The sequence below is a fragment of the Denticeps clupeoides genome, chromosome 16 (assembly GCF_900700375.1).
Source record: "Denticeps clupeoides chromosome 16, fDenClu1.1, whole genome shotgun sequence".
In the NCBI taxonomy this organism is placed as follows: domain Eukaryota; kingdom Metazoa; phylum Chordata; class Actinopteri; order Clupeiformes; family Denticipitidae; genus Denticeps; species Denticeps clupeoides.
The window spans coordinates 6,498,416-6,513,327 of record NC_041722.1 but is presented as its reverse complement, the minus strand read 5'-3'; the positions used below and the strand labels follow the sequence as shown (position 1 = coordinate 6,513,327).

Below are 14,912 nucleotides of genomic sequence, written 5' to 3'. Positions count from 1 at the left end.
TCAAAGGGGAACAGAAACAATGCAATGGGAAACAGAGGCAAGTGACAACACAGCAGGCTGCTGATGTCCCCAGAAGTCACTCAAATAGACTTTTGTTGCTTTTGATATGTTTTATGGGGTTTCTTGTGAAAGTAAAATGAGTAACATCTTGAGTGGGTGGCTGGTTTTACACCTTAATCACCGTTTATGTGGGAGGCCGTTGGTCTGTTGTGAGTCACTCTGTACACTCTACTCTAAATGCAGAAAACGAACGAAAAAGCAAGGTGACAAAAACCTGCCAACGTACCACGTCTCTCTCATGTGGTCAGGAGATCTGTCTAACCGTACAAGCTGTAACATTTAGATCTTCAGCAACATCTAGTTACAACAACTGGCTGGTGAAATGAAAACTCGAATAATCTAATTACATTTACATTTATTAAACAGCTCTGTAAAAAAATTTTTTAAATGATTCTTAAATGTCCAAATATACACATTAAAAGGGCAATTATATAGAAAGATACATACATATATATTACTTTTCATACAGAATGTACTAAAATTCCAGAAATGCAAACGATGAATGAAACATATTTGGATAAAACTAGCTTTTTCAGAGCAGGAGAAAGATCATAAGAAGTGTCCAGCCCAGCAGTGCTGGGCACCCGTTCGTGGCCGTCACTCCACTTTTCATTTTGACCTGGTACGCCACCACTGTCCAGTTGTACCCATTCTCTGAAGCCCTGCACTGGTACTTGCCCTCGTAGTCCTCAGACATGCTGTCGATAAACATGATGATCTTGTCCTTGTCAAAAATAGATGGCATCTCTCTGTGCTGATTATACTTGACCCACTTATATGTTGCATGCCATGAATGAACTTGGCATTGCAGGTATGCCTGGGAAAACTGGGCAATTTCTGTGAGTGGGTCGTCGTGGGGTGAGGATAAATGGGAATTTACTGCGTCTGTAAGGAAGAAAAATTGGCCTGAGATGAATGAGTGACTTGAAAATCTTTTGATGGTGCGTCTACCTACCTGCGGAGGTACACACTGCAGCATTTCCATTTTCGACATCCTGAACCATATTACTGTGAAGAAGAAACATTAACCAAAGTCAGTGCACAGAACGCTCAGTGCACAGAACAACCATAAATACTGCATCCTGCATGTTACTTCTATAGTCTGCCTGTATGTGCCAAGATTCTAAGGATTGTGTTCTTACTGTTTCACTGCTGCTGCAGATTGTGTCCACTGGTCCCAACCGCAGTACGGGTCTCTTGCCATGATGCAATTCTGGCAAGTCGATCCGTAAAGAGCACAGTTCTGCAGGTCGATCATAGCCACCTCGCTTCCTGATCTGAGGTACAGCCTCTTCTGCAAATCAAAAGAGCAACAAGTGATCACGGCTCACTGCCATTTAATCAACACTTAATAGCAAACGAACACTCATAATGAATAAATGAATACATTTAACTTATTCAACCCCTCCCACCACTGTCTTTTAAAGCCCTTTCTCCAGATAACTGACGCTGTTTAGGTGGCAAAAATAATGAAACGAGAAGTTCTGTCTGGAGATGTTTCCATCTGTGTGTATTTATTGTTAGTCATATGTCATTTCCCCCCTCATTTCCTGATTTGAGATACAGCCTCTTCTGCAAAACAAGTGATCACTTATTCAACCCCTCTGGAGGCAATTGCTGTTTTTCAGTCACAGAATTAATAGGAAAACTGACACCAAAATGGATCCCTCCATATACACTTACAGAGGTGAAGGGGTCATATCAACTTCCTCAGAAACATCATCACATATGAGAGGTTTGCTGAATGCAAGTGATGACATGATATGAGGTTAAGGGAGGTGACTGATCTCATGACATGATGTAAGGGAGTAGAAATTCATTTAGGTTCCAGCGTTCATCATTATCTTTTACTATCATTCTATGCTGAAAGTGGTGAGCCATTCTTCATGCAGTTACTTCTCAAGGACTTTCTGAATTTTGTTACTTCTGATCTGGCATTTTAATTGGATGAGGGACAATACAGTAATTCAAATGTCAAAGAAAGATGTCTTTCTTTATATCGTATTCTACCGTATCACAGCGGGGTCGCAATAATTCAATGCAAGCTAAAAGGACTGAATTAAAAAGAAATGTAAATGTATAAGCTGTGGTAGAATCATAATAACGCTTCAATATTGTTGTGCTGGTCCGTGGCACCAGTGCTGGTTGCTCTCATGTTCAAACCCTCATCAATTGGTCTTTAATCTCAGAAAGAAATCATTCACATGCAGAACTGACACAGATCAGAGAGAGATCTGAGAGAGTTGTCACGCTTGCATATCTGTCCTCCGGTGTGATAAGCTCAAATATATGTAACAGCAACCCGATTGTAATTTTATAAAAAGGGAAGAGAGCCGATTGAACTTAAGTGACATTTTACCAGCTTCACAGGAGAGCATTTGCAGTAAAGAGCTGATCAACAGCTTTCATTTCATATCTTATGATTCTCACATCTCAATTTCATCTGGAATACTAACAGCATGCGTTAGTATTGCCTACAGGATCTGTTGAATAAGGGCATATGAGGCCCGAGGGGATGTTGGGGTTGGGTGGAACTGTGTGAAGTAGCCAGAGCAGCAGTGGGTTGTGGGATAGGCCATGGAGGACTCACCGAGAAAAAGTTTAGAAGCATGCTGTCGATGGCGGTTCCATTAAATGCCTGAAACCCTGCGATGTAGAAGGGTTCGGCAGATCCGCTTGGGCTGTAGCTCTCAAGAACTTTGTGAACTTCGCCGTGTTCTGAAGCACACAGCCAACCGTTATCAGTAATAGGCAGAAGACATTTCAGTAACCCCACCCACTCAAGATAAATCTCTCTGAATGACAGCTGGTGGAATTCTTAGCGTGGTGGAATTCTAATAATCAGCTGACTATCACAAAAACCCAACATTGAAAACACAAGCACCAAAAAAAACCTGTTACGGTAACTTTATAAAATGACGAAGCTCATCAGATCTCATTTGAGGTCAAATTTTTTTTCTAAGAGTGTCACATGTGCATATGAGGGTTCACTGGATTAAAGAAGAAGTTCAAATCAGCTGTCAGTCACAACGTAGCATTTAGCTTCCTCTGCATCTGTGAAACGGCCCCAGACCGTGACCCCCGGGCTTTAAGCTCCTCACCCAGAGCCAGCAGTAGAACGGTGTGGAACTTGTTGCCCCGGCCTTTAGCGCGGTCCACCTGGATGCGGCTGTAGTTGCGGTGTTTGGTCAGCAAAAGGTATTGCCTGTCGAGAGGCATCACCCAGTCCTCCATCTCAGGATGGTTCTTCATGACCTTCAGTACCTCCGGACTCAGTTTATTGCTGTCGGCAACACACTGCAGACATAAGGGGGTGGGAGGTTAATTTAGTTTGAAATGAAGTTCCATCAGGTTCTGAAGCTGGGCATCCTACCTCTCCAGGCCGCTCTACAGGTTTTGGTCCGCTTTGACCTTTAACTGCCGAACTTGTGAAGACGCGGTCAATGTCGTCCATGGTGTAGACACACACGGCTCTCATTTCCCTAGAGAAGGACACAGTTTAGGTTCTTACTTCTGCCCATCCCTGCCTGTCAGACAGTGGAAGTCAGCTGCTTTCAGCGACTTTGACGCTCTACTTTTAGACTTCCCAGCCGCAACGTCTGTCTAATGTTCATGTCCTTGTTTGGTCACATGTGGGCAGAGTTGTCATGATGTCGCAGTACCAGCCATTTTTGAAGAGGCCGTAAACTCTGGTTTGTTCCTCTGTCTCCAACAGGGCCACGTCCAGCAGCTCAGTGAAGTGCAGCTTCTTCTCACAGTCTCCACAGAAGAGTCGGGCCTTCAGCTGGGACGTCCAGCTGTACTGCATGTGGTCTTTTCGGCCGCCGAGGTCAGACTGCGGGCATTCGTGGCTTAGATATCATGCAAATAGAAAACAGGGGGTTCCATGTAGGAGGTTCCATGCTCACCTCGCAAACTTGAGACACACAGGGAATCCAGAGGTGAGACGCCAGGTTCTGGTCGGAGTTCTTCTCGTTGTAGAAGGCAAATATTTTGTTCTGCAGAGGATTCGTTTCTTGCTTTCTCTCAAAAAGCTTCACATACCTGTGTTCTACACGACAGACAGAAGAAACTCGTCACATGGTGCCTGCTTATGGTTGGTTACAGAGTCGGCTCACTACCTATGTGGTTGTTCTGCTGCCATAACTCATTTCTGAAGAACCTTTGGATTCCGACTCCGTCACCTACACCCGATCGTGTGGCGTAGAGCTGATCGCCTGAGGAACAGAGAACCTGCATCAGTGAGCGCCATCCTGAGAACGATGACATGTGTGCTGAATTATATATAACAATAAAGCCATGTTGCCAGGGCCGGCGAGAAGCAGGTTCAGTACCCCACTTTTGGGCTTTGAACCCACTTTGAACCCTTTGATAGAGCAAAGGGGACTTTAAAAAAAGAAGAAGTAAAGAAGACTTTACCATCAAATACACCGAATGGTGGATGAAAAAGGTTTGCATCGCGAACAATGACATGTTTGCTGTATTTCCTGATAATTTACTGTTGTGTTTGAATGAATTCGACTCACCGACAAGTAAACTTGGATCGTCCTCATCAATAGCAGTTCCTTGGTGTTCAACGCAGTTTGCGGCTGATCCATTTGAGGTCTGTGATGAAACAATTTTAAACAATCTCTCTCTCTCTCTCTCTATATATATATATATATATATATAAATAAAAAGACCATCAAAGACAGTATTGAGATGATATTTACCACATCGCAGCACCGGAACATGTTTGCTTCTGTTGTACAGATGTAGATGGGGTGTTGGCCTCTGCCTGTTTTCATCAGGACCACGTTTTGGCAGCTCTGGATGATAAAAAATATCCATATTATATATATATAAACTCTTTTATTACTCCTCAGTATTATCAGTCGACGCTGAGAACTCACCGACGTGAAACTCTTGCAGTCGCTGAACACCTACACAAATGGCCGAGCGAGAACCAGAATGTGACACTTTAAACCACTTTTAAGCACTTTGGGGACAGTATGTCGCTTTACCTCCTCATGGAGCCACGAATTCAGCCGAAACAGGTTCCGTCCGCGGACGTAGACCAGTCCGTCCGTCCCCAGTGCCATCGGCCCCGCCAGCTCGTCCATCTCCACCCGCGGCACGTCGCCTGACGGCAGAAAAGCAGCGTTTTAACGCGACGTCCCCGTCGCCGCCGCGCCCGGGGGGACGGCGTCTTACCGCGTCGCACCACGATCCTCGGGTGATGTCGCCTGTGCGGGGACGCCAGGAGCGGGGACAGCAGCAGCAGGAGCGCGGCGGGGTACATCGCGACGGGAGTGACAGCTGAGAAGAGGCGCGACACCGACGGGAGGAGGGACGGAGGGAGAAGGAAGGACGGAAGGACGGTGACACCAGACGCGTCTGCCATTCTGCGGCGGGGGACAATAAAGAAGCGGGGTCAGTACCCCACTTCTGGGCTAGCGCAAAGAGGACTTTAAAAAAGCGAATGTTCAAATTCACGGTACGATATGCAGTGAAACGATACAGACCACAGTATTGCAAATATTGCAAGTATACAATGAACCAATATGCAAATATTGCAAACATAACTGTAAAGACCAACAAAGTAAGACTTACAGTAATATAACGTAACCGCTCTTATTTTGATACGCCCTGTGAGCGGAAGTACAGTAAGTACAGTAACAGGACTGAGCTCGACGTAAGACTGAAGGCGCGAAGTAAAGCAGGAGAAGGACAACCGAAAGAGTTAAAAGCAACAAATCTAGCATCAGTTGATAAGGGAACAAGGTTTGTAACTATGACTAAAGTATATTTGAGCATCTTGTAATGTTTGTGAGAAAAGACGTGATTGGTTATGCTAAGGGAAAGAAAGATACTAAAGTAAGGTGCTGTGCATGACGGGGGATGGCGAATGTGATCGTAATTTTTGGTATCTGCTCTTGCTTAGCTCTTACGTTGGTTGATGACACGGACGGCTTCAATAAATCATCATTTGACCATCAGTTCTGGCCTTCTCAATATTACATTTACATTTACAGCATTTATCAGACGCCCTTATCCAGAGCGACTTACAATCAGTAGTTACAGGGACAGTCCCCCCCTGGAGCAATTTAGGGTTAAGTGTCTTGCTCAGGGACACAATGGTAGTAAGTGGGATTCGAACCCGGGTCTTCTGGTTCATAGGCGAGTGTGTTACCCACCAATATTGACTGAATGCTACAATAACCAAATATTACACATAAAACACCAAATATGTGTAACAGGTCGGGTGAAGATGTGCAAATGAGTGAAGTGAAAGTAAAAAGTAAGAAAATAATTGTGCAAGTATTCTGGGGGGATTGAGTCCAGAAGTGATTGAATGTTGGATGAAAGAGTTTAGCATGGCGCTAAGTTGGGGGGGGGGGTATGCGCTCTGCATTAGATGAAATGTTAAGATGTGGTGGTAGTAGCCTAGTGGGTAACACACTCGCCTGTGAACCAGAAGACCCAGGTTCAAATCCCACTTACTACCACTGTGTCCCTGAGCAAGAGACTTAACCCTGAGTGTCTCCAGGGTGGGACTGTCCCTGTAACTACTGATTGTAAGTCGCTCTGGAAAATGCTGTAAGTGTAAATGTCTCAACATCCTCCGTGGTTTCACACAAGCAACACTGCTTTTGCAACGTTGGTGTTACTGCGTGGCCTTGCACACTTGCTGCAACTCCACGGTTAGTTCACAGCACACGGTGTCCAGAGAAGGGGTGGGATCTTTTCCCACGCCTCGGAGCGTTATATCGTACGAAATATCATCGTCCCTATGAGCCGTGACAGCTTGCCGGTTGAAACCAGGCCGGTGTGATGATGACAAGGTGGGACCTGAGACACGGACCTTCACTTTGTCCAAAGAAGCACAGTTTCCCCAGCAAGTGGAGGACATGCTGACTAGTCTCTGTTTAAGGTTGAAGGGTTTTAAAGTGATTTATAAGGCCTTACAGCAGCATCACATGAGGCACATTCACGGCCATTTGCAGTATTAAATAAACGAATAAGCACAAAAATTATTCGATATGTGGTAGCAATGTAAATAAAGGGAATAATGAGTTTTATATCTCATTTCACGCTGAGGAGACCAGGCTATGCCGTGAAGTAAACGGACTCTTCAGTAGGTGGCAGTGTTCACTTGGCAAATGAACACGTCAGAACGGATGGAGCGCTTTCCAGCGGGGTCAGAGGTCGGCTGTTCAGCGGTTACGACCCTAAAGTGATCCAGGCGGCCAAGAGTGGAGGGGAGAAAAACACACTTCCTAACACGCGCAGTCGTTGTGCTCAGGTCAGCTCTGCTGCTCAGTGTGGGTCCGTATGAAGGGGGAAATGTCGCTGTGGAAGATCCGGTAAGTTGTTCTTGGCATCAGGTGCACGGTTTGACCACGGAGCAACCAGTCAGCGTCACGGCATGATGGGCAGGGTCTCGTAGATCCCGGCAGTCAGTCGAGGGAATGATGGAGGCCATCCTTATCCTGATCTTCACCTGGCTTCCTCTGGGGAAGGTATACCCCCTCCGTTTTCACTCTTCTTTTGGGGGGGGGGGGGTCATGCATTTCCCTGCTGTTATTGTTCAATAAAGTGTGAGCATCACCCTGCATTTAGGCATTGATCATGGAAACTTTTCACTCTGGACTGTACTGGCTAAATAGCTGAAAGAGCACATTATTTATTGCATTGTGACAAATGGGAAAGCCGGATCAAAAAAGTGTGTAATCTTCAAAATATCAAAATCAAATTGCAAATCGGAGGTCGATGTACATTCCACATTCACACCACTAGCCCGGCACAGAACTGTGCAATGTAGCAATCGCCATGCGGAGCTGTTGAAGTGCATTATTGGGCGCACAAGCACTGATTAATTGGATGTGTTATTTTTGAGTGGACCAACAACATGATCTAAGGGCTGGGGTAAAGCACACACACACACACACACACAATTACTCACCCATAACTTAACAAATTCAGGGAAGCGTATCCTCTGACCAAAAGTGATTTGTTTCCTCCCCGGAGCGAAGCAGTTTCTTAAAATAGTTACCCTCAGTCTTTTCATATGACGCACTGAATTGGAATTTGAAGTGGCCGCCTCATGCACAGAATCAGAATCAGGAATATGATTTAATGGCAATAGCAATATAGCTAATGATTACAATAATGTATAATATCAATACTAATTGTGGTTAGTATTGTTAGATGTGCCCATATATGTACAGCTTGCTGAACAGCATCACAACCCAGGAACAGTTGTAGGTGGTAGTAGCCTAGTGGGTAAGACACTCGCCTGTGAACCAGAAGACCCAGGTTCAAATCCCACTTACTACCTTTGTGTCCCTGAGCAAGACACTTAACCTTAAGTTGCTCCAGGGGGAGACTGTCCCTGTAAATACTGATTGTAAGTCGCTCTGGATAAGGGCGTCTGATAAATGCTGTAAATGTAAATGTAAATGGAACTGCTGACACTCCAGCCACATGAGGTCTAGTACTGTCTTGCATCAGGAGGACCCCAGGGCCAACCGCACCAGCATATGGTCTCACAAGGGGTCCTAGGATCTCATCTTGGTACCTGACGGCAGTCAGGCTACCTCTGGCGGGCACAAGGAGGTGCTGTGTGGACCCCCCCCCATGCTGTGTGGACCACCCCATGCCAAACTGGTCATGCTGGAGGATGTTGCAGGCACCAGAATGTTCTCCACAGTATCTCCAGACTCTGTCACATGTGCTCGGTGTGAACCTGCTTTCGTCTGTGAAGTGCACATGGCGGCTGCATGGTGTTGGGCTATAAGCACAACCCCCACCTGTGGGCGTCAGGCCCTCATACCACCCTCATGGAGTCTGTTTCTGACCGTTTGAACAGACACATGAACATTTGTAGCCTGCTAGAGGTCATTTGCTCACAATTATAATTTAATATCTAATTTCATCAACGCGGCAACTCACCTGTCTCCCACCCGAGGGTCGTCGCCGCTCTCCGGCGGCTGATATTGGCTGAAGTCGCGCTGGCGGGTCTGCGCGCGCGTGCCCGTGCGCGTGCCCGTGCCCGTGCGCGTGCCCGCGCGCTCTCTGGGTGACTCAGTGCGGCCAGACTGCGCGCGACAGAGAGATTATGGGTTCACCGCAGTCTGCTGTTGCCTCGAGTAGCGCATCGCACTGATTCCAGGAACATGGAGTGGGAGTTTGGAGGTAAGATGATTCGATGATGGTGCGTGTGAAATTACATTTCAATAAAAAAACAAATGGTGTCTGAATGATCAAATTAGTGGCTAAATAAGAGGATGTGTAAAAATCTGTGTTGATATTGGTTACCAGGGTTGCTTTGAACAAATTCTACATAATGTTATAAAATCAGATTATTTATTCATGACTACATGCATAAGTGTTTTTTATCGAATAGTTTAATTGGTTTCAATGATGGAATACAACCTGTTGGCAATAAAAATAATGTTTAATACTTATTATTATTTTGGCTTTGGACCATGCCTCACTGATGCCCAGACACGGAGAGAACTGCAGACGTGCCCTCTGTCGCTGCTCTGCTTCAGATCAGATCACATGAAAGTCACGACTTTACCGGCTTTTTGTGTCTGAGATGGAACAGTTGCTTACGATTAAGGTCCAAGGACATTTCCTGCTGCCCATAATTAGATAATGGACCATGGGTGTGGATACTCAGGAGAGTGATAGTTGTTGAATAAATAAGATAAATGGTCCTTATCCTGTCTCTGGTAAAACATTTAAGTGTGCCACGTGTCTCCTAATAAACAGCAATAGATGGATGGATGAAAATGTACATTAAATGAAGCGCTTGCTGATGAATTGTTGCTATATAGACCGAACTCTGCAGACTGTGTTGCGTCCGCAGAGCACCTTCAGATCCTGCTGGCTGTGGGCCTGGCAGTGTTCTGCTTCTGCCTGGTGCTCGGCTGCATCCTCTGCTGGTGGCGAAGCAAGTCCGGTCCCCCGGGGGACAAAGAGGCGGATCTGTCGGTCCCATCGATGCCCGTCGATCAGGTCAACATCACACTGAAAGCGTCCCCTTCAGTGGACGCTTTGCCCATCCGTCAGCAGTACCAGGAGCTGGAAGGAGAAGTTCTGGAGTTCCCCTCGTCAGCCGGCGCTTCCACACCCTCAGAAGACGCCGCTCCAGGTCTTCCTCTCCAGCTGCGTCCACGCTCGTCCTCGGACCAGAAGGAGACGCCACATTCCTGTTTCCCTTTGCGGGGCCTCAGTTCGCCCGCTGCACCCGCATCCCCTCACAAACCAACAGCCTACGGCCGCACCTCCCTGCCCTCCGTCCCCAAGCTGGGCCTCGTGTCCAAGACTCGAAAAGCGCTGGGGCGCCGCAGCACGGTGACCGGCGACCTGCTCTACACCGAGAGCAGCCACCTGACCGGGCTGCCCGTCGCACGATCCCTGCCTACTCCGTCTGAGTCCCCGCAGACCCTCTACGGTTCCGGTCTGAGCTCCACCTCCATGTCCTCCAAACCTCCACCCCTGCTGCACTTCACCCTGCTCTTCTCCTCCCCCACTGCTACTCTCACCCTCACCATCCTGGGCCTGTACGGAGCTTCCCGCCGGCTGGGAGGAGCCTTTGCTCGTGTCAGTCTCCCCCCGGTGTGTCCCAACCCCATGCAGGTGTCCGGCCGGCGCCGGAGCCTGAGCCCCGAGTTCCAGAGCCAGAGCTTCCTGCTGCCTGTCGGCACGGCGGAGGCGCTGCGCTCGGCCACGCTGCGGCTGGCCGTCATCAGCAGGGACTTCTCCGGCCTGAGAGAGGCGCCGCTGGGAGAGCTTGAGCTGCCATGTGGAGAGATAGACTGGGAACCCGACACCACCATCACCTGTATCCGCGAGCTGAACCCAGCTAAGAGACGACTGAAAAAGGTACCGTCTCGTTCTAGTGACAAAGATCGTTTGTTTTAACCAGATTAAATTAAAAAAGTATTCAAAAAGTATTTTAAGTTCATTATCAGAAATGGTCACGATGGCTGGACATGGCGAGGAAGAAGGACGCATATGCACAATGTCACGACACAGGTTTAATACATGGTGAACAGGACAGGGGAAACATCACCAAGCAGACATGAACTGGGCAGCTTTATACAATCATACACAAGTGAACACAATCAGGAAACATAATAACAGGACCAACATGAAACTCCGGACCCGGAGTGGCCCCTGCCGGACCAGATCGTGACAGAAATATTCATAAGACAGAAAGGTCCTTCAAATGAAAAGTAGGGAGTTGTGACTGAAGTGTCCTGAAGTGTCCCATACACTGCTCCCCGGTGTTGATAGGTTAAATGCAGAGGACACATTTCATTGCTGCACTAGACATCACAATGACAAACACAGTCACTCTCACAATTTCGTTATTTATCCTCAATACTGCTGTAGCTCTTTGAATTCAGATCTTTTCACCATACTGAAGCGCACCAGAAAGTGACTGTCCCTGTAAACCTGTATCATTCTTCTGCAGTTATTGTTTGGCAAATTCCGAGCGCACGGCCGGCTTTAGAAATAAACCACCGTATCTCATCAGACCTATCGGGCATGTGAGAATTCCAGCTAACGTGATAATCAGAGCTCTGCGTTGTTGACACTGTCTTTTTCCACTTGTGCTGAGCGCAGAGATAGAGCGGCCAGTCTGGCCAGGTGCCCGCGCTTTGCCCTCCACAGAGACGTGCAGACAGCACCAGAGGGCGTTGGGGCCAAACTCTGTCCCCGCCGAGGCCCCCACTCTGATCCCAGGGGGTGTCAGGGGAACGCTGCCCTGTCGAATTTTAATGATCCTCCGTAGCAGGTTCAGAGCAACAGAGTGGGCAGGAGCATGACCGGCCACACAGGGTGTCAGGACAGGTTAAGTACAACTATTGTGCGTATGATGTAATATAACGAGTCATACAGAGAGGTGTGTGACAAACACTCACACACACACACACACACACACACACACACACTTATTATCATCGTACCAGAATCAGCATAATCCAGTGAGTAATTCACCGCGCTCACTGTCCACCGGTGTAAATCCGCCACAGTGCACACAGGCAGCCACCAAAAAGTCTGGCCCACGGCAGTCTGCCCCAGAGCCGCTAATAGAGATAAGAGCTTTAGTTCTGAGATAAATTTCGGGTAAAAGATTGCTGCCTTGGATCTGTGGGCTGCGAAAATCTTTATCAAGCTGCAGTCGTGATTATGCAATCTGAGCTACTGCATTAAAGCAGCTGTCACACGGCACTTTAGAAAATTGGGGTTTCTCTTCCAGCACGCTGGCTTTCCAAGAGCATGAGGTGATTTGCAAAAAGCCAAGTGTTTCTTCCAACATAATGTGCTTTTAGCGAGCATTTTCAAGCAACAGATAAAGCCGGAATCATTCACTGTCTATTGGCTGCCCGTTCTAAAAATGAATTAAACTGGGCTCATTTGAAAATAAATGTTACTTCAGCCGGAACGAGCTAATACATTTGAATACATTTTGAATTTTGACGGGGAACCTGTCGACATCTCGCTCTTTCTTTGCTGTTTTACCAGAGCATGAGCTCCCAAGATGCACTGAGCAGTCGGAGGATTTCGGTTGGTGCTCCCCAGGCTTTGGGCCAGCTCTTTATCCTCCTGCAGTACCAGACACTGGCCCATCGCATCAAGGTTATGGTGCGCAAAGCAGAAAACCTGGCCAAGATGACCCGGATGCCTGGTGCACCAGGTACATAACAACGGATGACAAGATATTCCATTTACACAAATTACACACTAATAACATAATGACCTCATATTGAGTAGATCCCCATTTCTCTGCCCAAACAGCCCTTATTTTGTTGAGTTCTTTCTTCCCATAATACTTTTACGAGCCATTTCTTGTAAAAAAAAAAATCTTGATTAGAAATGTATTTCAACAGCACTTGAGGTCAATTTGTACACAAGAGACAAGACTTTTGTCAGGGACTGTACAGTTGGCTTCTTTTTGGCCCCCCTCTCTCTTAGAAGAAGGAACCTGAAGAGAGATTTCCGTACATATAAAGCTGGACGTCATTTGCCATGTCATTGTTTCCTACAGATCATTACGTGGTGATCAACCTGCGGCACGGAGGCAAAGTAGTCTGCACGAAGGAGACCAAAGGGGCAGCAGGACACAATGCCGTGTGGAACGCACCCTTCCTGTTTGATCTGCCGTTGGGTGATATAACTCAGCTGCCCCTTGTTCTGGAATTTATAATCATGCAGGTAGGTTGGCAGCAAGGTAGTAACACTTTTCCATTCAAGCAACTTCCCTAACCCTTGTCATTGTAATTTCTATTTGTTATAGGGACGTCTCTATACAAAAAGTAGCCTCCTGGGCCGAGTCCTGATTGGCTATGAGGGTCCGGAGTCAGGGCAGCAGCACTGGAAGGAGATGTGTAGCCGGGGGCAGGTAGAGACTGCACGCTGGCACACCATCCAACCGGATTCCCAGACAGAGTGACACTTCCCTTCCACACACCAGACTGGGCGGGGACATCAAAGTTTCGCACAGAGCTGAAGATAGACATTTAGTTTCAGGATTAGTGCACTGGAATGGACGTGACATTATGGTTTGTTTGTTTATATATATATGTGTTCACTGCCATAACTGAAAATATCAAAACATAGATGACCGACACATTGTGGGTCCACATTTTTATTCATATTATTCTTTGTGCTGAATGTGTAAAAAAGTTAAGAAAGCAGCACTTATCTTCTGAAGACTCCAGACTATTGGACAAAGATGAGCTGCTTCTGTTTGGTTTAAAGTGTTTTAGCGCTGTGTTGCATTTATTACAGTTTCAGGTTTGCATGCTATAGATGAACTCTTGTGTATGAGATGAGCTTTAACTGTGATTTCCCCAAGACAGTCCCAGCTTCTGCTGTTATTCTTTCTTGATATGTATTTGTTGTAATTTGTTTTAGTTTTTTCTTGCTGTATTTCTTGATAAACTATTTTTTTAAACAAAAACCTATGGCATTATTATGTATTTTGTGCTAGAACATACAATGGTACTGCAAAATCTTATTTATTAAGGCATTACTAATAGTTATTGTAAAATAAATGTACTGCATCACAATAAGTCTGTGTATGTTTCACATTTCATTTTCGGACAACTCTGAAGAAGGTTAACACACCTCAGTGTTATTAACACTGGACAGTTCAACTCATCGGCCCATCTCTGACATGAATTTGCATCCTGCATCCATCTACTGGTGAGCATCCGCACCTCATTTCCGGGTTATTACTCCAGTCGCACTAACATGGAACTGGAGATATTTTTAAACCTTGTAAGTTAGTAGAGATAAGCTCACTCACTGGATAACATTATTCGCTTCATCTGAACGCATCACAGCTTACTTGCTTCTCGTTGCATAGAAATAAATGCAAATATCCTCCACAATTATAATTTGTTTTCCGGTGCACTGGTTTAGACGGAAACCCATTTTGAATGGTTGGCTTCATAACAACTGGCCGTCCATAATTTTAACATAATTTCTGCCAAACACCATGAAAATAAATATTATAGTCTTAGAATATGGGAAAAATGAAAATGTTGTCTCCTGTCTAAACTAGTTTGTGCTGCTTTTTTTATTCCATTAATGGTGGAATTAGAACATTATATCAGGGGCTGGGTTGGAGGATGCATGTGTAGACATGGCAGGGTGGCAACCTTAAACTACCCATAACCCTTACCATGAATAAAGTTGGCCTATGTGTTTTGTCTATTGATTCCGTCTACTGTGGAGATCCCCCGTTTCACATTACTGTGGATGTGATGTGTTTCCATCTACTGTGGAGCTCCACACCTCATGCTCTTGGCCACCATTAGGGTCGCTCCCTAATTTACAGAAACAAT

At 46.3% G+C, this 14,912-nt stretch overlaps 2 protein-coding genes across 2 annotated transcripts; one reads left to right on the top strand and one right to left on the bottom strand.

The window, feature by feature from the left end:
* Positions 1 to 398: 398 nt before the first annotated feature.
* On the bottom strand, positions 399 to 9,220 carry LOC114766355 (semaphorin-7A). The gene is made up of 16 exons (XM_028957090.1): positions 9,206 to 9,220; positions 8,995 to 9,140; positions 5,254 to 5,444; positions 5,064 to 5,182; positions 4,953 to 4,982; positions 4,773 to 4,868; positions 4,587 to 4,665; positions 4,182 to 4,277; positions 3,969 to 4,111; positions 3,723 to 3,895; positions 3,434 to 3,542; positions 3,162 to 3,357; positions 2,651 to 2,778; positions 1,203 to 1,354; positions 1,016 to 1,068; positions 399 to 945 (listed from the first exon to the last, which is right to left on the bottom strand). Exons 1-16 carry the CDS (start codon positions 9,218 to 9,220, stop codon positions 593 to 595), a joined length of 2,079 nt encoding a protein of 692 aa, XP_028812923.1. The 3' UTR covers positions 399 to 592.
* Positions 8,507 to 14,135, top strand: LOC114766194 (synaptotagmin-11). Its single transcript, XM_028956844.1, has 5 exons — positions 8,507 to 9,237; positions 9,917 to 10,935; positions 12,586 to 12,757; positions 13,109 to 13,275; positions 13,358 to 14,135. The coding sequence occupies exons 1-5, from the start codon at positions 9,219 to 9,221 to the stop codon at positions 13,511 to 13,513; spliced, it is 1,533 nt and encodes a 510-aa protein (XP_028812677.1). The 5' UTR covers positions 8,507 to 9,218; the 3' UTR covers positions 13,514 to 14,135.
* The last annotated feature ends 777 nt before the right edge of the window (positions 14,136 to 14,912 follow it).

Excerpts from the sequence above, each read along its gene's own strand:
- LOC114766355 (XM_028957090.1), bottom strand. Across the intron at positions 4,869-4,952 it reads ACTGCAAGAGTTTCACGTCG|AGCTGCCAAAACGTGGTCCT; the intron begins GTGAGTTCTCAG and ends TTTATCATCCAG. Across the intron at positions 3,358-3,433 it reads CTGTAGAGCGGCCTGGAGAG|TGTGTTGCCGACAGCAATAA; the intron begins GTAGGATGCCCA and ends TTATGTCTGCAG.
- LOC114766194 (XM_028956844.1), top strand. Across the intron at positions 10,936-12,585 it reads CTAAGAGACGACTGAAAAAG|AGCATGAGCTCCCAAGATGC; the intron begins GTACCGTCTCGT and ends CTGTTTTACCAG. Across the intron at positions 13,276-13,357 it reads TGGAATTTATAATCATGCAG|GGACGTCTCTATACAAAAAG; the intron begins GTAGGTTGGCAG and ends TATTTGTTATAG.